Source organism: Uranotaenia lowii, chromosome 3 (assembly GCF_029784155.1).
Source record: "Uranotaenia lowii strain MFRU-FL chromosome 3, ASM2978415v1, whole genome shotgun sequence".
NCBI classification, from domain to species: Eukaryota; Metazoa; Arthropoda; class Insecta; order Diptera; family Culicidae; genus Uranotaenia; species Uranotaenia lowii.
Genome location: NC_073693.1, coordinates 175,685,014 through 175,708,771, shown reverse-complemented (window position 1 = coordinate 175,708,771; position 23,758 = coordinate 175,685,014). Strand labels below are relative to the sequence as shown.

Here is a 23,758-nt window from a genome sequence, read left to right as displayed (position 1 = left end):
GGTAGGGGTATACGAGGAATGGTTCTATGATTATTTCAGACCCCTCCCTCCTTCCAGTGAAGATACAGGAAGGAAGAAGGGGGCTTTCATACCTTTTAAATCGCATATCTTGAAAACTATTAGATCAAATGAAACCAAATTTGGCTTGGAAGTTTATTTGGGTACGATGAATAGTTCTTTGAATATTTGCTACCCTTCCCTCCTTCCAGTGAGGAGATAAAAAGTGGGGATGGAGGCTCCTTTACAATTTTCAGCATAATTGGATAGCTAATCAAGCAAATGGAACCAAATTTGGTGTGGGAAGGTATTTGATTACGAGAAATGTTTCTATGATATTTTGAGAACCCTCCGTTCTTCAAGTTTTAAAATCTTAAGGGAGGAGGGTGCTTCCATACAATTTTTACATCACTCGGGAACTTACCCAGCAAATCAAAACGAAATTTGATTTGTTAGGGTATTTGAGCACATGGAAAGCTGATGTGAATATTTGGTACTACTGCCTCCTTCCAGTTGCGTGATAGGGAGGGGAGAGGGGGCTCCATTACAATTTTTCGCATAACTTGAGCAAATGGAAACAACTTTGGCATGGGAAAACATTTGGATACGTAAAAAGGTTATTAGCTTATTTGAGACTTCTTTCTCCTTCAATTGGGGATACAGTTAGAGAAGACGGGAGTTCATATACGATTATGTTGCCTTAACCAAGCACTTATCTAACAAATGGAACCAAATGTGACATGGGAACAATCTAACAATCGAGCAAATGGATCAGAATTATGCATGGGAATGTATTTGAATACACGGAATGTTTGATCTTGATCCCCTCCTTCCAGGTAGGGGATGATAGGCAGCAAGAGAGGCTCCGATACAAATTTTATGGCACAACTCGACAACTTATAAAGCAAACGAAATAAAATTAAACGATATAATGGGAAGAGGGTCACTCATACATTTTTTTAAAATATGTTGATAACTAATCGAGAAAATGGAACCAAATTCGCATGGAAGCATATTTGTGTACGGGTAATGTTGTTTCGATGGTATGAGACTCCCTTCTCCTGCCAGAGAGGAGATGTAAAGTGGGAGAAGGTCACCCATTTTTTTAATAGCTAGAGAGCTTATCGAGAATGACGCCATATATGACATGGAATCGCATTTGTATACAAGAAGTGTTTTTCTGATGTTACAAGACCCCATTCCTTCCATTAGGGTTAAAGGAATGATGGAGCGGGTCACTCTCACAATTTGTATAATAATTTGAGAAAGAATAGGTAAAATGAGTGTCCCGTGATGTGTCTCTACAAATAAAGAGACAGCGAAGATTCCATATATAAAAAAATTGGCATAATCTATGAACTTATGAGGCAAAGAAATCCAGAGTCATAAAAAGGATTGAAACACGGATTCATAAATAAATAAATTAAGCCTTCAAAAAAAAAAAAAAAACGTTGAAATTGTATTTTGAAAAAAGATTTTTATAATATTGAAATTGAATTTTGAATTTTGTGCAAATAAATAAGAGTTAAATAACTAAGGACCAAAAATTTTGGAAGGTGTAGCAAAGCACACCGGGTCAGCTAGTCTTATATATAAAAATGGAGGCATTTTCTTTGTAACAACATCACGTATGAATGGTCGGTCGAAATGAAGTGAAATTTGGTATCCGAGGGTTTTTTGGGTCAGAGATGGTTTGTATAATAGTTTCAAGGATCTCACTTTTTATGGAAGGTGGTCCCAATACAAATTCAACATTATTTGTTACGATTTCAATAAGAATGCAGTTCAGGACGTGTATATGAAATTAAACATTTATTACGATTTATACTTAATGTGGTGGATAGAGTGTAATATATATACTTTGTATACATTGAATCATTGGGTTCAGCATGGGATCCATTTGCTGATCAAATAAACTTTAGAATTACTTGCCAATTGATGGTTTATAAATAAAATCGATTTGAGCGACCACTTGGTGCTATGTTTATACAAAGAAATGTTTCGCGCAAAACTTGTGAATGATTGTAAATTTATATTAATTCAAGTAATTGTTTCTAACTGTGTAAATATTAACTCACAGTTATGTAAAAAAGAATGTGCGTGCGTAATGTAGTGACACTGGAGAGGTCATTCTCTCAACCATATTTGGGAAGATTAGTTCGGTAATTAGTCGCGCATAAAAAAAAAAACGAACGCGAAAGAATAAAGAAATTAGAACGTTTACCACACTTAAGAAGGTAAAACGAAGTTTACCGGGTCAGCTAGTTATCAATATAAAACTTATCAAATCTAAGGCTATGATCATTTAGTATCCGGGCACTTTATTTCAGTGATAGCTACGTTGATAGAGCTCGGATATGCAAATCTTTTGTAGCGTTGTGTTGGTTATGAAAAGGACTATCATGCCTATTTTTGATAGATTTTTAAGTTAACGTGTGTTTGAGATATTCACGATGCAAAATGACATGGTAGAAATAATTTTGCACAAATTTACTCCTTTTACGCATTTTGCGCCTCGAAAATTCTTCATTGTTGACTTGAAAGCTCATGAACTGTTAATTTTTTCTGATTTGTTTTCGGACCAAATGGTCAAGAAGTATAAGGAGCCACTCTGGGATGCTCACGAAGTTCAAACCAAGCATCGTAGAGGAGCCACATTCCAATTGCTTTTTCCAGGTTAGTTTGTGTTAAATATCATGATTTTGCAAAGGTTTTGCTTCTGTGGTAAAAAAAATAAATCAATACATGACTGAAAAAAAGTGTGCAAAGATAAAAAAGAGATTTTATGTAAAAGTTAGTATATTTCTTGAAATCATTGATAAATATTTTTTTTTATATTTTTACATCAAATGTCATATCAACACCTTCATTTCCTCCATAGGAAGTTTTTCGATCAAATGAACAGTTTTTAAAATACACACGTTTGTAACTGCCCGGATACTAAATGATCATAGCCTTATTCACTTAACCCACAGTAACTGTAACTGAAATCTTCAGCCGATCTAATAAAAAAAACCGTTTAATTTAAGTTTAACAAGAGCAACTCTCAACGATCAACCCGAAATAAAATACAAACAACTAAATATATCACGTCCTCTTGCTTTAAAGACCAATTTGAAAGGATCTTTGAACTTATAATAAAATCTTTTTCAAAATAATTTTTAGCAAAGCAATTTGAGATGGAAATTGAATTATGCTATTGTTCGATGCAGCCTCAAAAAATTAGCTGTCTTAATTCGTTAAAAAAATTAAATTAAATATTTTATCAAAATAAATCGGAACGGACTCACCAAAGCAGGATAACAGATTCAATTTCAGCTAGCTTTACATCACGTCCTGATATACCATAATTTTCGAGTCATCATAAACCACACGTTCTAACCAACTGATTATAGCCGAAGCCGGAAGATAGAAGCCGAACGCCAGGAGTGTAGAAGCGCCAACGACCAAATTCTTTGAAAATTAGTACATTTCTTGAAGGCAAGGCTTGTGTTCCAAATTACTAGTCTTGTTCTCATCGTTCGATTTGAAGCAGTTCGCGTTTTTAGTGGTCAAATTTTAAAAGTTACAACTAGAAAATTTTCGCGGAGCTGTCACGAATACGACCCATGTAACACAACAACGATGCATTTATCTAAAAAAGCAATTACTTACTAACAGGAATGCCTTCTCGATATTTTACCATTGTTTGCAAAAAAATAAATCTAAATCTAAATTATATCCTAGACTCAAATTTCGTAAATGTTTGAATTCCTCGCAGTACCGCATTGGCTAGTTAACGATGATTCATGAGTAAAGGTTATCGAAATGCATTGCGTTCGTTTTCGTTCGAATGTTGCCCATGTGTGATAGCAAGGAATGCATAGATTATGAAGTGCATATAAAAGCAGTGCTTTCACCTGAGAGAATTAACTACAGTGCAGCTTCCAAGCAGTACAGTTCAGCAGGATGAAGTGGATCGTAGCAGCGATTGCGGTTTCCCTGGCCGTTGTGGTCAGTGGAGCCTATACGCCAGATTATGAGACTGATGTGGCTTACGGTAAGTGGGATACGATTTGACCTCAAATGTAGAGAGGGTCTCGAACTACAACAAAATATTTAATTTTTTTTCCTTTAAATAGCCGACAAGGATTTCCTCTTGAAGCAAAAATTCTTCTTCGAAATCCTGAGGAATATTCATCTTCCACTGCAGTATGAGGAATACATGCCGTACACGAAAATGTATGTCGATGATAAGACCAAATACGTGGTATGTATTGATTAAAACAACTTCTGCAAACAAGGACAAGCAATTGATCGTCATTTATTTTCCCCAGAATTTCGACCAAGTTTTCGAGTTCTTCGAATTCTTCAAACTTGGATATTTGGAGAAAGGAGAGATCTTTACCATCTACAACAAGTTCTACCTGAAGCAGACTTATCTTCTGTTCACTTTCCTGTACAACTCATTGGACTGGGATACCTACTACAAGAACGTGATCTGGGCCCGTGAGCATGTCAACGAAGGAATGTTCATCTACGCCGTAACTCTGTCCGTCATGCACCGAACTGACCTGAAGGGAATCGTTCTGCCGGCCATCTATGAAATCTATCCTTACTATTTCTTCAACACCGATGTCATTCGTTCGGCTTCGTTCCGCAAAATGTATGATCCCAAGTTTGGATTCTACGGCAACGGAAAATACAACGTAGTGTATTCCAACTATACCCTGACCTATCCAGCTCAAGCTAAATTGTTCTACGATAATCAATACGACTACATGAGCTACTACTATGAGGATATCGGTCTTAACTCTTACTACTACTACTTCATGATGGATTATCCATTCTTCCTGGGTGGTGACATGTTTGGACTGTTCAAGGATCGTCGCGGTGAGCTGTACTTCTATTTCCACCAGCAATTGTTGGCCCGTTACAATCTGGAACGATTCTCTTATCATATGAAGCCAATTATGGGTCTTAACTGGCAGTTCCCACTCAAGATGGGATACTTCTCGCTCCTCAGCTACTGGAACGGAGTTCCATTCAAGAGCCGTGATTACAACTATGTGATTGGTGACTACGATTACTATAAGCTTGACTGGATCAAGGACTGGGAAATGAGAATTCGTAAGATCATTGACGAAGGTTACTTCTTCTTGGATGATGGAACCAAGATTGATCTGCGCAAATGGGAAAACATCGACTACCTTGGAAACATTATCATCGGAAATGCTGATTCAATGAAGTACGGATATTTCGGTTTCCTGGAGACATTCACCCGAATGCTGTTGTCTGGTAATGATTTCGTTACCATGAAGACCTGGCCATCAGTTTTGATGAACTTCGAGACTACTCTGCGTGACCCAATGTTCTACAGCATGTGGGAACGATTCATGGACTTCTACTATCTGTTCAAGAGCTACCTGCCATACTACACCTTCGATGAGCTGAACTTCAAGGGTGTTGTCATTAAGAACGTAGTTGTTGACAAGCTGATGACCTATTTCGACTTCTTCGATGCCGATATCTCAAATGTTGTTCCGATGATGGATGTTAAGAAATATTTCGATTTCACCGTTTTCGGCCGCACCAAGCGTCTGAACCACAAGCCTTTCACCTACACCTTGGATGTTATGTCCGAGTACACTGGAAAGGGTGTGATCCGCGCGTTCATTGGACCAAAGTTCGACCGCTTCATGGATCTTGACTACTACAAGAAATATTTCGTTGAAGTTGACCAGTACTTCGTTGATTTGGTGGTTGGCAAGAATACCTTCGTGCGCAACTCTCGCGACTTCTTCTGGAGTGTGAAGGATCGCACAACTTACACGGAACTGTACAAGAAGATCATGACCTCGTTCAACGGCCAGGATAAGTTCGTTCTTGATATGTCGGAAGCTCACTGCGGATTCCCAGATCGTCTAGTGTTGCCTAAGGGTTGGTACAGCGGAATGCCTTATCAATTCTACTTCATCATTACACCATTCACGAACAAGAGCGTTGGCGATTCATTCTTTGATAAGAAAATGTCTTGCGGAATAGGAACGGGTATGCGCTATCTGGATACTCTTCCAATGGGCTTCCCCTTCGACCGTGAGATTAACTTCACCTACTGGTACACCAAGAACATGTTCTTCAAGGACGTCGTTATCTACCACATGGATGACATGAAAATGAACCAAAGCTTTTAGAAGTGATACGTGGCACGTAACAATGTGGAAAATGATTGTGTAAATAAATAGCAATTTTCAAATGGAGCAATGACTTCTGAAGAAACTTTCTCTTTTTTATTATTTGCGAATATTTATAAATAACGTCTGTAGTAATTGACTCCTTTGAATTCTTTCTAACTTTTCGATCGCGAACTGGGTGCGCAAGTTTTTAGAAAAAGGTACTGTTTTTTAATTATCATCATTCAAGTTGTTTCTGTGCTCCGCTTTTTTTTTTACGAAAATCATACATAAAATCGAGGTCGAGGTCAGACATTTCCTTTTTTGTCCAAACTGAAAACACTTGAAAAATTTCTTTAAAATATTGAAAATCGAATCAAGAGGTTTATTTTTCTGCTGAGACAGTTTTCGTTCCAAAGAGGATATTTCTATCGCCATTGATTGATAATCAGCCGGGATACGTTTCGTTCATGTTTAACACTTAAATGGCTATTTTTATCGTAAGATATCTAAAAATGTAATCAATAACACAAGAGAGTATCTAAAGTTTTCGATCCTAAAGTTTTTCGAACGCCCATTTTATGATTCAATAAAAATAGCTCAAAAAATTAAGCAGGATGTCTATATATCATTACAAAAATATGAGTTGAACTATAAAACTAAGTCGATTTGGGGTCGTTTTCGGATTTCTAAAATCCTGAGGTAAAAAAGGCTTAGTTTTGGTTCAAAATTCATCCATGAATTTTTGCAGAAATAAAACTAAACGGTTACATGAGTAATTTTTAACTTCAAAGCTTGTATGGGAAACCAGGGTTACTGATAATCGCTTCGTTTGCTTCAAAATTTCCAATCGTTACGACGCAACCACAGTAATGACGCTGTTAAGCATTGACTCGCGAATGAATCAAAACATACAACATAAGAACGCCGTCTTATGCCGTTTTCGTTTTCTCCACTAGCGCGAGGCAAAACTTTTTCTGAATAAACGAACAGAATCGTTACCCGGGACGATGTAAATATATGGTTGCTATACTCACCCTTATGTTTACCCCCAACACTGACAACTTTTACGGGGTGCAACCGCCTGCTTGAGGTTCAAATCTCGGGCAAAACTAGTGGGCTTCTGAATTAATAAACGAACATAATAACAGCAGTTAGGGCAAAACTCGTGGGTAACTAGGTTGCCACTGCCAATAAACGAAAACACTATTAGTGAACCATGTACTATGAATTTTCGTTCTGTTTGTGTTGCCTAGCGTTCCTTGTTGATTTTCTCCTTCCGATTTTTAGTCATTGTTTACTCCAGCAATCATTCGCTTCGCTGCTGAATGAATTTGTTTGCGAGTTGATTCGGCGCGAGTTGATGACGATGGTGTTGATTCATGCCCAAAATCAGACCTTTAAGGAAGAATGCTACTAGAGATCAATTCCTGGGATAACGACTAAGAAAGATATTTAATAAAATATTTAACACACCTTGAGAGGAAAATAAGGCAATTTTGGCATAAATTTGGTTTTTGGGCATCTCTTGCGTTCCAAGAATTAACTCGTTTTCCTTCACGAAGCGTTCGCGGCGAAGCATGATCGTCAGCGAGTCGAGTAGATGTCGAAGAATTCGACGCCGTCTACGCGCAATGTTTTCATTAGAAGCGAATGATGATTGTTTGATGGTTACCAATAGTAACTCAGAAAATAACGGATCACTAAAGAGGGGAAGAAAAACAAACTAGGTTTGCGTCGTTCGATGCTGAAAAGCGTCGTTTCTAAAGAAAACAGACTTTCTATGTTGAGGAGTAAACTCGTTGGTGACTAGGATCGGGGTGAAAAACCATTCTGAGCGAAGATCAGCAACCTTGTGGGAAACTTCGATTTTTTTTTTCATTTCTTAAAAACTTTTTTAAGCGTGAAACCGAGCCATGTAATCGTTTTCGTGCCAGTTTGTAAATTCTCCAAAGAAAAATTTCTGCTAAATAACTTTATCCAAGAGCTTAACATAGAATCTCTTACCGAGTTATAACATTTGAATGGAGGTAGTTCAACTAAACCCAACGCCTCCAGGTACGCACGAGACATTGCTTGACGATTTCGCTCATCGATGTTTTATGTTTTTTTTTTTCAAATTTTAGTGTTGCGTTTTAATAGAACAAAACAACCTACTTTGCATTACATATTTGACGAAATTGCCAAATTAGGCCTAAACCAGGTTAATCACGTAAAAAATCAAGAAAACTGTTATTTAGATTTTCTTTTGACGGATATTCTTGACGATTTCTGTGTGACAGAATCGTTGGATCCACTGTGGAAAAATGAAAAGTTTCATACAGCGATTGAATTTTCTCTTTTTATACATAAATACAATGAACCCAATGACTGCGAGTATGAATAAGTTCTCGAATACAAACATGCAAACTATGCAAACATAAAAAATAAAATTACCTGTATAAATTGGCATCACATTTTTAAAGATCAAGGAAATGTCGAATCATCGGTTAGTGCCTTTTACAGGGCTGGTAGCGAGTCACTTTTTAGTGACTTGGTCACTTTTTTTGGGTCAGTCACTAAAAAGTCACTTTTTTCATCATTTGGTCACTAAAGTCACTATTTTCCGAAAAATGGTCACTTTTATCACCAAAAGTCACTTTTTTCACCGAAAATAAACCAATGAAAGAGTAATTTGAATTGCGCGTGTTAATATTGACGGTAGTAACGGTAAATTACTTGTTCAGTCAGTTAGAAATTTTTTTCGCCTCCGGCGGAATTTCGGCATGAATCACCCTTGGCTTGAGACATTTCGATCTACGACATTATTTGACGTTCATGAATTGAAACTAACTTTGATTGTAGATTTTATTTTTTAGTTCAATCAACCTTTTGCATTGGATCTCAAAACTTGATATACAAAAACCCTATCTCGTCTTTGGAATGGGTTTTTATTAAGAAGTGTAACTAAGTTTGAGATTGAAACGAACCATTTTTTTAAAATCTTTTATGTTATAACAAATGTTATGTTGATATGAAATATTCTTTAAAAAAACAATTTCATACTCAAATTTATTTCGTGTCTTTTGTTCTTCTAAATACTTAAAAAAAAGGTTTAAAAATTTACACAAGGCTAAAAAATTTACATTTCTCTTAGGTGCAATGAATTTAAACGGTAATTTCAACTAATTTGGGTTCTCCGAATCTAAATATGTATGCAATATTTCTATCAGCTTTTGTTATTGAAATGACTTTTGAAAATAATTAAAAATCTTTAGAGAAGTTTCTGCACTTTTTTTTACAAAAACTCAAATCAAAATCATTGAATCAATTGATGAGCTTTAAATAGAATCAGGTTTTTTTACACTTTCTGCTGTGATGTCAAAAATACTTGTAATGACATTTTTCCATAATCAGTTATCTATAAATGATTGATTTTACTAGTAATAAACTCTTTATCACCAAAACTAAATGTTTTCGGCCGAATTTGACAAAATTTCTGGTTTAGGACACTATTTACCAAATCAATAATTTAAAAAAATAAGCACCAAAATGGTTATAGTGAAACATGTTTATTGAAAAAACTCTTCCTGAAATGTTTTTAAAAACTTATCTTTTTTATTTCCATATTGTTTTTTCAATTTTCAAGTAAATTTACCGAACTTTATTGTACATTTATTTTTTCAATTTTCTAATCAACTTGCCGAATTTTTTTAATCAAACTTTTTAAATTTTTAAGACATATTTTTAAATATTGTTTCCTTGTTTTTAAATTCTGAATTTTCGTGTTCTTCAACCATAAGCCTTTAACTCCCATTTTTTAATAATAAAACATAATTTCAACCTTCTGTTATTTCAGGACCCAATATTTTAATCAAAAGAGACAAAATACTCAGAGCTTGTAATTTAATGTATGTATGTATGTAGATAATCCACCATGGGTGCACGGATTCACCGCAGTTTCGCCAACGTATGCGTTAATTTGCATCCTTTAGATTTTTAGTTCGGCCAATCTTCAATGCAAATTATCACATACCCGACACCATGGCTTCGTGTGAACTGACATGAAATGACAATGTTTCGTGTATGTGTATGTCTTACTTGTAGAACGCGCAAACTGTTTCGCAGCCGTATAAAATTCATAACATATTTAGAGTTAAGAATCTACGACAGGTATTCCGCATCCGTGTAGATACCTGCCCAGCTGGCAACTTTTTGCACGTTCTTATATAATATATTCAATCAATGACATATTTGTATGGTAAAATAATCTTACCATTTTACCTGTCTTACCTCTAGACACTCTCAGCTTACCTGTAGCTGGGACCCACCTTGTTTAATTTCATAACCTGTTCACTTTCCGTCCGATCTAAAACAAACAAACAATTTTTATATTACTACAAATCATCATCCCTCTATTCAATAAAACCAAAAAATGCTAATAAATTACTGACTTTTAATTTTAATGCGTGTTTCTGTATGTGTGTGTTTTATACTTGGTAAGAAATCGATAGATTGTTTTCAAATTTTCAAGTTTGCGGTCCTAGTAATGTATGAAATGAAATCAATAACGGCACCAACAGTGATGGTCCTCATTCTTCCACCTTCGAAACTATTTTTATATTTATTTATTTATTTATTTATTTATTTTTTTTTTTTTTTTCTTACCTTTTTTCACCTACCTGACCCAACTTTCTCTCTCACTTGCCTCGGGGATAGTTTCAGGGTTTTTTTTTTTTTTTTTTTTTTTTTTTTTTTTTTTTTTTTTTTAAACGTTTTATGATGTGTGTGTGTGTGTGTGTGTGTGTGTGTGTGTGTGTGTGTTTTTATGATTGAGTTAGAGGATTTTTATGAGAAGATACATTTAAGGAAAAAACTAATTCTAAAGAAATTAAGATGTGGTAAAGGAATACGTTCTATCTAGTAAGTTGGGAGTGAATGGTACTGCGAAAGATTAGCATAGAAAGTGACAGTTGTTTTTAGTGTTGATTATTAGATGTTTGTGTGTTTAGGTTATGATTTGAAACTGTAAAAATAAAAACTAAAAATAAACTGTAAAAATAAGAAAGGTTAGTAACTATGATATGCAAGAACAGACTTATTCTAAAATTCAGTCACCTAGGTCTGCTGTCTTTTCGCCCACCTCATCTTCAGTCGCTTGTGTTTTCCCCTTTCCATTTCCCAACCTTCCATGACTAATATTTTCCTTATGAGTTTTATCAAGGTTCACGCATTAACTATATTATTAAACAAATAAAAATAAAACATCTTTTTTTTTTATTAATTTCTCTATTTTGAGTTTCATTTCTAAATACTTTTTATTTTATTCTATACAGGCTTCATCGAGTTAACGATTGAGTACTTTCATATATTAAAGTTCTTCTTCTCCATCTGATATTTCACTTCCGCTTCTACTGAAGATCTCCTCAACTTTTTTCTTAAGTTTTGCTCTATCCTTTACTAGATTTGACCAGTCAACTTCTGTCATATCTGGGTATTTTGTTAAATCCTGTTCTAGTGAGCTTCTCCATGTGTAACTTGGCCGCCCTCTTTTTTTGCTAGGAAGTTTGTATTTGAACGCTAGCTTAAGTGGATGGTTTGGCTCTCTCCTTTTTATGTGACCAAAATAATTAATTCTATTTATCCTCACTCTCCTATTCACCGTTTTTCCTCCGAGTACCTTTCTAATGTTAAGTACCTTGTTCTTTGTGTCCCTACAAGTTTCCCAAATTTCTTTGACTATCATCTTCTCATATCGCGAAATCTGATTCCTACTTCTCTTGGTCAATGTAGCTACTTTGGTACCATAAAGAAGACTTGGTTGTAGAACTGTTTTGTATATTAGCAAACCTATTTCCCAAGATGGATTGAATTTTTTACAAAATTGTACCACGGACTTTGCTGCTTTAAGTGTATTTGTGCATCTTTTTTTTGTAGTTGCTGGCCTATCTAGTGTATCCGTTAGTGTTATACCTAAGTACTTGATATTTTCACTCACTTTAAACTCTTTCCCATTCAATATTATGTTGTTCTTTCGTGTTTCTTTCCTAATAGGAGTTCTTATCATCACTTGACTTTTTCTATTGTTTATGGTTAGGCCTACTACTTCTAATTGTTTTTCTAGTTCTTTAATAATTTTTTCTAAGTCTTTCCTGTTATCTGTGATGACTAGCAAATCATCTGCATATGCTAAAATCATAGGTATTCCTATTTGTCCGATCTTCAACAATTTAAGTCCAGTAACGTTTCTTGCTAGCCTTTTCATTACATGGTCCATCACCAAGTTAAAAATGTAGGGTGATAGTGGACATCCTTGTTTTACTCCTGAAGCTCGCACCCCCTCCTCTGTCGTCTGTCCCTGCCATTTTATCCTGATCCTATCTGTTTTAATGCAAAGCAATACTCTATCTATTAGAAGGCTTGGTACGTGTAACTCTTCAAAAATTTCCTTTAGTTTGTTTAGCCTTATGTGATCGAAGGCTTTTTGAATGTCGATACTAGCTACATACATAGGTCTTCCCGCATTCCAACTTTCTTCTAGGATTCTCCTTGCTATGAAAATATTATCATCTGTGGATCTGTCCTCAGTGAAACCTGCCTGATATAATCCTGGCTTGCCAGCAAATGTAATCAATTTGTCCCTTATCCATCTAGCATATGGTTTGTAGATTACGTTACATAAGCTTATAAGTCTATAGTCGTCCACTTTTACAGGTCTTGTTACCTTCGGAATCGGAATCTGTATCGATTTTTCAAATTCTTCTGGGAATATATTTTCTATCCATATTTGCTGCCATAGCCTTACTACCTCGTTCCATGTTTCTTCGTCTGCATATTTTATATATTCTACTCTTATTCCGTCTGGTCCAGCTGATTTTCCATTACCGGATTTCTGAACAATGCTTCGCATCTCCTCTTCTCTTGGTGTTTCTAGTAGAGGACACGTATCATGACTTTCACAAAACTTGACTTCCTCTACCAGTTCCAAATTAATAAGTTTACTCCATTCCGCCTTCGGAATATATGGAGAGCTCTTCCTATTAGCACAAAATTTTTTCAGAAATTTATATGATTTTTGTATTCTTACTGCTGTATTATAGTCGTTCAAATTCTTGTAAAAATCTTTTATTATTTTTTCTTCGTGTTCCTTATTTGCTATTTGCAATTCTTCCTTTCTATTTTTTATCAGCCGTTTGAATGATTCCACATTTGGTCTTTTATTACTCTTTTTTATGGCATCTTTAACTCTCATCAACGCTCTCTTTCTTTTTGGTGTCAAAGGTTGTTTATTAGTTTTAAGAGCTTTTGCTGCGGCTTTTCTCATATATTCACTAATTCTTTCATATTTCATTCCAATGTTCTCATTTTCAGAAGTTTTGCTGTTCTTTTTCATGTTTTTCAAATTGTCTTGGAAATACTCAGAGCTTGTAATTTAAAGCCTTAAAACCTGCGATTGAATATTTAAAAACTTTTTATTAATATTTTTTATATGAAATCATGTTTTTTTGGATCGATCATGATTTTTAAATTAATCTAAAAAGTTTGAAAAATTGTTCTAAGTAGCAACTTTAAAAATAAATTTTAATACGCAATGTTAACTAAATTTGTACTTGATTTGTGCTTTCAATATTAATAACAAAAGTTTTGTACTCATTATTTTTAATTTTTCATCAGTTTTTATCATTCACGTAATTACTCATTTTCTATCATTTCTGTGTCAGTGTAGTGGAACATGAAGTTATTATTTAAGCTTCAAAAAAGAAATTTTGATAACTGGAGAATTTTACTTTATTAAAGGTTTTATGTCTGGTTTAAATAACTGGCACTTTTAAAATAATCATAAATATATTCTTCTTTTTATCAAATTAAATTAAACCATTGAATAAATTCTGTTCAAAATTTATTTCTTATTCAGTAATCGCTAATTCACATTTTAAATCGTGATTAAATATTTTCTGTTCAAATTAAAAAATTACAGCGGAATTTCTCACTAAACTTCCAGTTGTAAATGAGGAAAAGAATTCCAAATTTAGATGAATAAAAATTAACAATTATTATCATTTTCCTGACATCTATTCATGGTAAGTTTTGTACAAGATTGGACATTTATTTTAGAATTCAGATTTTTTAATTTTAAATTTGCTAAGAAATTCTTTAGAAACTAATTTATTTCTTACTTTCTTGACTTATCGAAAATTTGAAACATTCATTGTAATATGGTTCCAAATTTTTTTTATCAGTCTTTTGTTTAGTTTGTGTGTTGAACATGAGTGACAAACGGTGTAAGAAAACCTTTTCATTTTAAAATTTTTATTTGTTGTATTGTTATTATTTTTATCTAAATTTCGAAACCAAGCCCCCCCCCCCCCCCCCCCCTGGCCGGGTCCTTCGCACGGCCTGATTTGGTCACATTATTTGTAGTTCAAAGTTACTTTTTTCGTTCTACATAGTCACTATTTGGTCACTTTTTTCGGTCCTCAAAGTCACTATTTGGTCACTTTTTTTCAAATTTTGGTCACTAAAGCCCCTACTTTTTCATTGTCAAACCGCTACCAGCCCTGCTTTTATCATATTCTGAACAAAATCATTCCAGAAGACATTCCATTAAAGAAAAAACGACGCCATAGAAATACTGAACATCCAATTTGGTTTAATCTATATAGATAAAAATGAATTTCTGTCTGTCTGTCTGTCTGTCTGTCTGTCTGTCTGTCTGTTCCCTATAGACTCGGAAACTACTGAGCCGATTTGCATGACACTTGGCAGGTGAGGGTATTGGAGCCAGAGGAAGGTTCCTATTATGGTTTGAGACCCCTCCCTCTCTCAGGAAGGGGGAAGGGGCCTCCCAAACAAAAGACAATTTTTCGCATAACTCGAGAACCCAACAAGCAAATGGTATTAAACTTGACATGAGGTGGTATTTGGGAACGAGGAATATTTTTATGAATATTAGGTACCCCTCCCACCTCTCAGTGGGGAGAAAGGAAGGAGGGAGGGGGATTATCTTACTATTTTTCATATAACTCGGAAACTAATGAAGATATTGGAACCAAATTTGGCATGGGAAGGTATTTGGATACGAAAAATATTTCAATGATTATTCTCCCTCTTTCCAGTAGGGAGATATAAATGAGGGAGGGGCCCTCTTTTATTATTTTTTTATAGCTCAAAAATTAATAATGCAAATGGAAACAAATTTGGCATGGGCGGGTATTTGGGAACGTGACATGTTCTAATGATTGTTTTAGACCCCTTCCTTCATCCAGCGGGGAGAAAGAAAAGAGCACGCAGCGAAAAGGTTTTTTATTTCAAAGGAAAGTGCCGCAAAAACAAAGGATTTTTTCCTTTGGTTTTGGGACAAATAAAAATTCTTTTGGTTCAAAACCATTTTCCTTTGTTTCAAAGAATTTTTCGTTTGAAAAATCTTTGCATCAAAATCTTAATACTTTGAAACAACAAACAGTTTCATTTGATACAAAGTTGTTTTCGTTCGCCACAATGTAATTTAGCTTTTGATATAAAAAGATTGGTTCATTGAACCATTTTCTATTTATTCCAATTGGAAGACATATTTCCTGTTGTTTTGAAATTCCTATTAGGAATTTCAAAAAAATAAAAAGAAAGAAATTTATATGTTAAATTTATTTTTATTTACAACAGATGAAACACTTGGCCACAAACTAGTTCACTAAAATCGATCCGGTCCAAATTTTCGTCGACCTGACCGCTGGATTTGGAGCGGTGTCATCGTAGCTTTCATCTCGGTTGAGGCATCCAGGGAAACCATCCTTCGGCTCTGGTTCTGTAAAAACGCAATCACTTATAGAAAATCTTCGATATTCACTCTTTAATTAACATACTTACCATACTTCATCCTGAATCCTTCTAATATAGTTAACTCTGACCTGCATTTTCACACCATGCACTTTCACACGACCGGCCAAACTTGATTCGATTTTTCTGTTTTGTATTCTTCTTGCAAGGCAAATCAAAATATCTTTTGAATCAAAGGCTGAAGTTTTTAATTAAAGGAATCATTTCTTCAAGTTTGAAACATTTTCCTTTGGTTCAAAAAAAGTTGACTTTGTTTTAAAAGAAATAAGCTCAATTAAAATTTATTTAGAATCAAAGTATTTGCTTAAAATCAAAATCCAAAAATATTTAGTTCAAAGAATTAATTCTTTGTTTCAAAAAATATTTTTTTGAATCAAAAACAAAAGTTTTTGGTTCAAATAAAACAGGAGTTAGGTTCCAAAAAATGAATGTTTTGAAACAAAATCATTTTTGTTTTGTTTCAAAAGCCTAGTTTTCTCTGCGTGAGGGAAGGGAGTTTCATACAATTTTTACTACATAACTCAAGAATAACAACAGCAAATGAAACCAAATTTGGCAGGGAACGATATTTGGGTACGAGAAATGCTTCTATGAATATTCCTGGTATCCCTCACTCCTTCAAAGAGGTAGATGAAAAGGGTTAGGAGAGGTCTTCCATACATTTTTTTTTTGCATAACTCGAGCAAATCAAACCAAATTTGGCATCAAAAAGTATTTGAGTACGAAAAATACTTTTTCTATGTGAAACAATTCCTTTCTTGCAGTAGGATGATAGAATTGGGAATATAGGAAGAGAAGAGGAGGCTTACATTTAACCTCTTTTTTTTACAAAATTCGAGAAATGGACAAAATTTAACTTGGAAAATCATTTTTGTATGATTCTATGATTATCTGACAAACCATCCTCCTTTCAGGGAGTAGGTATATAGGAGTAGTATTCTCCAGTTGTACCAAGAATTGTGAAAGAGCCACCCTCGTCTTTTTCTATCTCTCCTCTGAAAGGAGGGTGGGGTGCCAAACTTACTCTCCCATGCCAAATATGGTTCCATTTGTCTGATTAGTTTTTAAAATATGTGAAAAATGTTAAGGAATACCCCCTCCCTCTTTCCTATCACCCAACTGGAAGGAGGGACGGGTCGCATAGAATAGTAGAATAATTTATCGTACCCGAATACTCTGCCATGCCAAATATGGTACCATTTGCTTGATCGGTTCTGAAGCTGTGCAAACATTTGTCGTGTGTATATAAGACCCCTCTCTCCTTCGTGTAAGGGGGAGGGGTCTCGAACCATAATCGGCACCTTCCCCAGCCTCCAATATCTCACCTGCTAAGTTTCACACAAATCGGTTCAGTAGTTTGCGAGTCTAAGGGGAACAGACAGACAGACAGAAATTCATTTTTATGTATATAAATCGATTGAAGGATCCACATTTGTCGAAGAAATCGCTTTTTTTTCGAAAATGTATCATCGCCATCATAGAATGAAAAATCAAAATTGAGATTAAAATAACTCACAATTTCTTCATCATTCATCATATCGATCTGAAAGTTTTCTTCGTGTAAAGTGTTACGTCCAAATCTGTCTCTCTGAATAACGATTTCCATGATAAATTTTCAACTCGGAATGGATTTTATCCTATTTTTTCGTTTCAATTATTTCAGTGTAAAAATTTCTTTATAAGCCATAAAAAGATTTACATGTGGTTAAGAATTGTTTTTGTTTCAATTCACCAGCTAATGCTTGAAAATTTGATGATTGAAGCCACAATTTTTACCAAAAACGCCCTTTAACTCGATTATCCAAATTACGTAATACTTGAAGTTCTATCACAAGTTTTTGCATTTTGACGTCTATTGGCATTAAACATTTTATTCGATTTCCTGATTTTTCTTTTTTTTTTTACAAATTTTTATCTTCTTTATATTAAACATGCAAAGCAGAAATCTTAGGATTCATTTCGCTGTACTGAGTAATAGTTTGACTAAACTCTCTTGCAATTATGGTGACCAAGTTTTCGGATTGCAGCTCATAAAAATATCAACAAAAGGGTAGATTCAAAGGTATTTTATTTTAGCTTTCATCGTTTCCATAATCCGTTTGCCAAGAGTTGATGCTTCAGTTGTACTTCATGTCATCAGTGTGGTAAATAAGAACGTCCTTGAAGAACATGTTCTTAGTGTACCAGTAGGTGAAGTTGATCTCACGATCGAAGGGGAAGCCCATTGGAAGAGTATCCAGGTAGCGCATACCTGTTCCTACTCCACAGGAGAACGACTTATCGAAGAACGAGAGGTCTTGGGTCTTGGTGTAGAATGGAGTGATAATGAAGTAGAATTGATAAGGCATTCCACTGTACCAACCCTTAGGCAACACTAGACGATCTGGGAATCCGCAGTGAGCTTCCGACATATCAAGAACGAACTTGTCCTGGCCGTTGAACGAGGTCATGATCTTCTTGTACAGTTCCGTGTAAGTTGTGCGATCCTTCACACTCCAGAAGAAGTCACGCGATTTACGCACGAAGGTATTCTCGCCAACCACCAAATCAACGAAGTACTGATCAACTTCAACGAAATATTTCTTGTAGTAGTCAAGATCCATGAAGCGGTCGAACTTCGGTCCAATGAAGGCGCGGATCACACCCTTTCCAGTGTACTCGGACATAACATCCAAGGTGTAGGTGAAGGGCTTGTGATTCAGACGCTTGGTGCGGCCGAAAACGGTGAAGTCCCAGTATTTGTTGACGTTGGTCATTGGAATGGCATTTGAGATATCGGCATCGAAGAAGTCGAAATATGTCATCAGCTTGTCAACAACCACATCCTTGATGACGACACCCTTGAAGTTCAGTTCATCGAAGGTGTAGTATGGCAGGTAGCTCTTGAACAGATAGTAGAAGTCCATGAACCGTTCCCACATGCTGTAGAACATTGGGTCACGCAGAGTAGTCTCGAAGTTCATCAAAACTGATGGCCAGGTCTTCATGGTAACGAAATCATTACCAGACAACAGCATTCGGGTGAATGTCTCCAGGAAACCGAAATATCCGTACTTCATTGAATCAGCATTACCGATGACAATGTTTCCAAGGTAGTCGATGTTTTCCCATTTGCGCAGATCAATCTTGGTTCCATCATCCAAGAAGAAGTAACCTTGGTCAATGATCTTACGAATTCTCATTTCCCAGTCCTTGATCCAGTCGAGCTTATAGTAATCGTAGTCTCCAATCACATAGTTGTAATCACGGCTCTTGAATGGAACTCCGTTCCAGTAGCTGAGGAGCGAGAAGTATCCCATCTTGAGTGGGAACTGCCAGTTAAGACCCATAATTGGCTTCATATGATAAGAGAATCGTTCCAGATTGTAACGGGCCAACAATTGCTGGTGGAAGTAGAAGTACAGCTCACCGCGACGATCCTTGAACAGTCCAAACATGTCACCACCCAGGAAGAATGGATAATCCATCATGAAGTAGTAGTAGTAAGAGTTAAGACCGATATCCTCATAGTAGTAGCTCATGTAGTCGTAGTGATCATCGTAGAACAATTTAGCTTGAGCTGGATAGGTCAGGGTATAGTTGGAATACACAACGTTGTATTTTCCGTTGCCGTAGAATCCAAACTTGGGATCATACATTTTGCGGAACGAAGCCGAACGAATGACATCGGTGTTGAAGAAATAGTAAGGATAGATTTCATAGATGGCTGGCAGAACGATTCCCTTCAGGTCAGTTCGGTGCATGACGGACAGAGTTACGGCGTAGATGAACATTCCTTCGTTGACATGCTCACGGGCCCAGATCACGTTCTTGTAGTAGGTATCCCAGTCCAGTGAGTTGTACAGGAAAGTGAACAGAAGATAAGTCTGCTTCAGGTAGAACTTGTTGTAGATGGTGAAGATCTCTCCTTTCTCCAAATATCCAAGTTTGAAGAATTCGAAGAACTCGAAAACTTGGTCGAAGTTCTGGGTAAAATAAATGACGATCAATTGCTTGTCCTTGTTTGTAGAAGTTGATTTTATCAATACATACCACGTATTTGGTCTTATCATCGACATATATTTTCGTGTATGGCATGTATTCCTCATACTGCAGTGGAAGATGAATATTCCTCAGGATTTCGAAGAAGAATTTTTGCTTCAAGAGGAAATCCTTGTCAGCTGTAAAATTTATGATTGAATATGAAAATGTTTATCAAGTCTAATTCTTGTAAAATAAATTACCATAAGTCACGTCTGTCTTCACACCTGGAGTGTACGATCCGCTGACCACAACGGCCAGGGAAACGGCTACTGCTGCTATGATCCACTTCATCCTGACGAACTGTACCGCCTGGAGGCTGCACTGAAGATGATTTACATTGGAGAAATGCAGCTTTTATATGCACCCGCAAAACAGTGATTACCTTCTTATTGTTGCCTCCTGTTTCGTCCCTTTAGATAAGGTTTCGATTTGACTGCAACCATTCATTGGTAGAACTTGTGATAACCTGCAGAATGTTTCATACTGATTGACCGGTCGATCACCTTATTAATTAAACATCAATTCGATCTTATAGTACCAAGCGAATTGAAATGCAGCAAATTTGACCCAAATTTTGAAAGTTTATATTTAAATCAGCTTGTGGTAGATAATGGAAAACAATTGTTTAAATGCATGGCTGAAGTTCGATCTAGACGTATCTATGCAATGTTTAAAAAACTATGTCATTTTGGAGACTTGGTATCCTAAAGTTCAGGTATATTTTAGTGTACCCAGTATGTTCATCATCCCAATTAAAACTGTTGGAATTAAAGTTGCAACATGGAGATGCAACATGGAGATAAGACTGGCCCATAACAAAAAAAATCCTTTTATTCCACGCGACACCTCCTAGATGGGTGCATTTAGGTGAAAAATGACTTTCTGAAAGTTTCAGGTCATTTCGCAGAAGCACGAGCTGGCGCAAAGAACTTGAAATTTGTATGGAGATTTTTGGCAAAATGTATGACAAATCGAAATACTTTCACACTTCTAAAATATGTTTCCAGTATGCTAGAAAGAATTTCAGGAATTGTAGTTCAAACAATGACAAACAAGTTAGTAGAAGATTGTGACGCGATACGAGTTGACTGTAATGAGTTATCCACAATGTGTAATTCTTTTCGCATTTCTTTGTAATATCGTGAACGGTGTTTGGCCTAATAATCGCACTAACCAAAACTCTTATTTCTGATCACAAAACAATGCAACAGTTCATAGTTTTTCAAATCCTTGTTTCAACTTTTTACAAAGATATTTGTTATAAAATAAGCTATAACTTAGCCGAGGACACAAACTTTCTATCTGTTATTCTCATTGTGTGACAATGCGATCAAGTTAATAGTAATAATCCACTTTATACACCGTTCACGATATATCGATGAAATGCGAAAAAAAAAATTACACATTCAATTGCAAATAACTCACCACAGTCAACTCGTATTGCGTCACAACCTTCTACAAACTTGTTTGAGATTCTGAGCTTTCTAGCATACTGGAAACATATTTTAGAACACAAAGAGTGAAAGTATTTCGATTTTTCACTGATTTTGCTGAAAATCTCCATACAAATTAATTCTTTTGCGCCAGCTCGTACTTCTGCCAAATGACCCAAAGCTTTCAGAAAGTCATTTTTCACCTAAATGCACCAATCCAGGGATTGCCGCGATGAAAAAAATGCTGTAAAAATTATCCTATACAGATTTGGGCCAGTCTAATGAAGATGCTTTCCTGATTTTTTTTCTGAAAAAAACCTGGCAAAATCCGGGCATTGAATTTCAAAATTTACAACTCAAAACCGGGCAATACAAACATATCATGTGATATCATACATAAACCGGGCAAACCTGGGTACATATTTCTTATCAAAATTAAAATGAAAAGGTAAAAGATTAACACATGAAAAACTATTTTCTTCGAGGCACATCAGCGGTGTTTTAATCTAATTCAACAATTCCGAAATATGTTTGCATGTTAATTTCGATAAAACAAGCTAAAGAAATTTTCATATTAGGCACAAAAATCATAAATTATGTTAACAAGATTGAAGTTTCTGGTTCAAATTTAGCAAATGTTGTAAACCCATCCGAACAATCGGGCTTTTCCCAATTTTTTCTATGAAAATTAGGGTAAGCCCGAATAAAACCGCGCAATTTTGTATACACCTATTTCTCATTATTCTTGTTCGCCAATTTGACTCAATTTTCATCAAAACGTCAGGACTCTATTTGGAAGTTTGATTGCAAATGTTCAAAATTTTCCCGTTTTGAGACGTTCCTTACAAAGTGATTATATTCAATTTCTCATTTCGATTTGCATTACACAGCAAAAATTATTTCCTGTAAAATTACGCAAATGTCCTGTAACAAAAAGGAGCAGGACATTTACCGTAATTTTACAGGTCGAAAACATGATTACGTGACGTTAAATTTTTAGTGTACAACTATTTTACAGGACATTTGCTGTAATAATAAATGAATCTTCGTTAACTTTCAAGGAAAGCAATTTAAAATTGCAGGTTTTGTTAATTACAGGTGATTTATTTTAAAGGTTGCAGTTTTCAGTGATACGTAATAGTCAAAATTTTTGTCTGTGTAGGAATGACTGATAAGAGACTTTTGACTTTACAAAAATGTAGAATAGAGATCGGACTGAACGTCGTTGACATTTTTCGAGCCACTTGAGTTTCATTGAATGGAATTTCTAATATATTTTCGTGTTTCGATCTCGCATATGATTTACAAGAGACGTATGCGTAGTCCAATTTAGTGCGCTGCGATTAATATAAAATTTCAAATTAATGGCACTTAAGAAAAATTAATTTCAAGCAACTGCTGGAAAGCCAGCCAGACAAAATCCAGCAAAATTTGCTGGTTTCCAGCAAAATAAAATTTGCTGGTACACAGTAAATTTTTGGGCCCTATTACACAAAACGAGTCGAGTAACTCGACTCGACTACAGTCACTGTCGAGTCAAGCGAAATGAAGCAAGAGTGCGTCCCATTCCGCCGGTTCACTTATTGATCCCCAAAAGCACCCCTCCATAAGAATCGTCACGATCCAGACGGATGATATTAAAATTGTGGAATGAGATGTTAGATTGAGAAGATAGCCAAGTTTCGGACAATGCAAAAATATCACAGTTTGTTTTTTGAAGTAAATAGTTGAACTCATCCAGTTTAGGAATGAGACTACGACAATTCCACTGTAAAACAGTGATATCTCCGACCTCTCGGCGTAAATTAGCCATCGAGAGAGATAAACACTGAAAGAAGGGGCCAAGTTTGCATCAATTGCTGAAAAACTGTCTTTACAATTGGAAGCATTGCCATTACTATGCTTCTGATGGAGTCCGATGCATCGAAAAACGAAAAAAGCTTGTTCAAAATGTCGGACAACTTAAAAAATCCCGGCTGGGCAGCTGTTGTAGAAGAAATCATATCAGGTACTGGAGCTTTTGATGTTCCCGCGACTGCTGGATCACTGGAGATTGTAGTTTTCCCGCGGAAACCCGGTGGTATTTTGTTTTCCTTATCCGCTTCTGTCGATTTCTTAGCACTGTTAGTCGATGGGCTGACTAGAGGGACTTTTTTAGGGATTTTGGGAGAAGTCACCTTTGAGCGCTTCCGAGAATTTCCTAATACAAGAAGTGGCTGTTCTTCTTCAGTAGTATCCGTGTCAATATCGTCAACTGGCAGCACAGAGTAGACGTTATTTGATTGAGTTGAGGTCGGTGGAGAGGCGCTCTTTAAAACGGCAGCATAAGAACGCCTGGAG

The 23,758-nt window shown here is 35.7% G+C and overlaps 2 protein-coding genes across 2 annotated transcripts; one reads left to right on the top strand and one right to left on the bottom strand.

Moving 5' to 3' along the window:
- Window positions 1-3,882: 3,882 nt before the first annotated feature.
- On the top strand, window positions 3,883-6,255 carry LOC129758661 (hexamerin-1.1-like). Its single transcript, XM_055756226.1, has 3 exons — window positions 3,883-4,036; window positions 4,119-4,246; window positions 4,314-6,255. Exons 1-3 carry the CDS (start codon window positions 3,946-3,948, stop codon window positions 6,168-6,170), a joined length of 2,076 nt encoding a protein of 691 aa, XP_055612201.1. The 5' UTR covers window positions 3,883-3,945; the 3' UTR covers window positions 6,171-6,255.
- An 11,758-nt stretch (window positions 6,256-18,013) lies between these two features.
- LOC129758662 (hexamerin-1.1-like) lies at window positions 18,014-20,341 on the bottom strand. The gene is made up of 3 exons (XM_055756227.1): window positions 20,186-20,341; window positions 19,995-20,122; window positions 18,014-19,927 (listed from the first exon to the last, which is right to left on the bottom strand). The coding sequence occupies exons 1-3, from the start codon at window positions 20,274-20,276 to the stop codon at window positions 18,080-18,082; spliced, it is 2,067 nt and encodes a 688-aa protein (XP_055612202.1). The 5' UTR covers window positions 20,277-20,341; the 3' UTR covers window positions 18,014-18,079.
- Window positions 20,342-23,758: the final 3,417 nt, after the last annotated feature.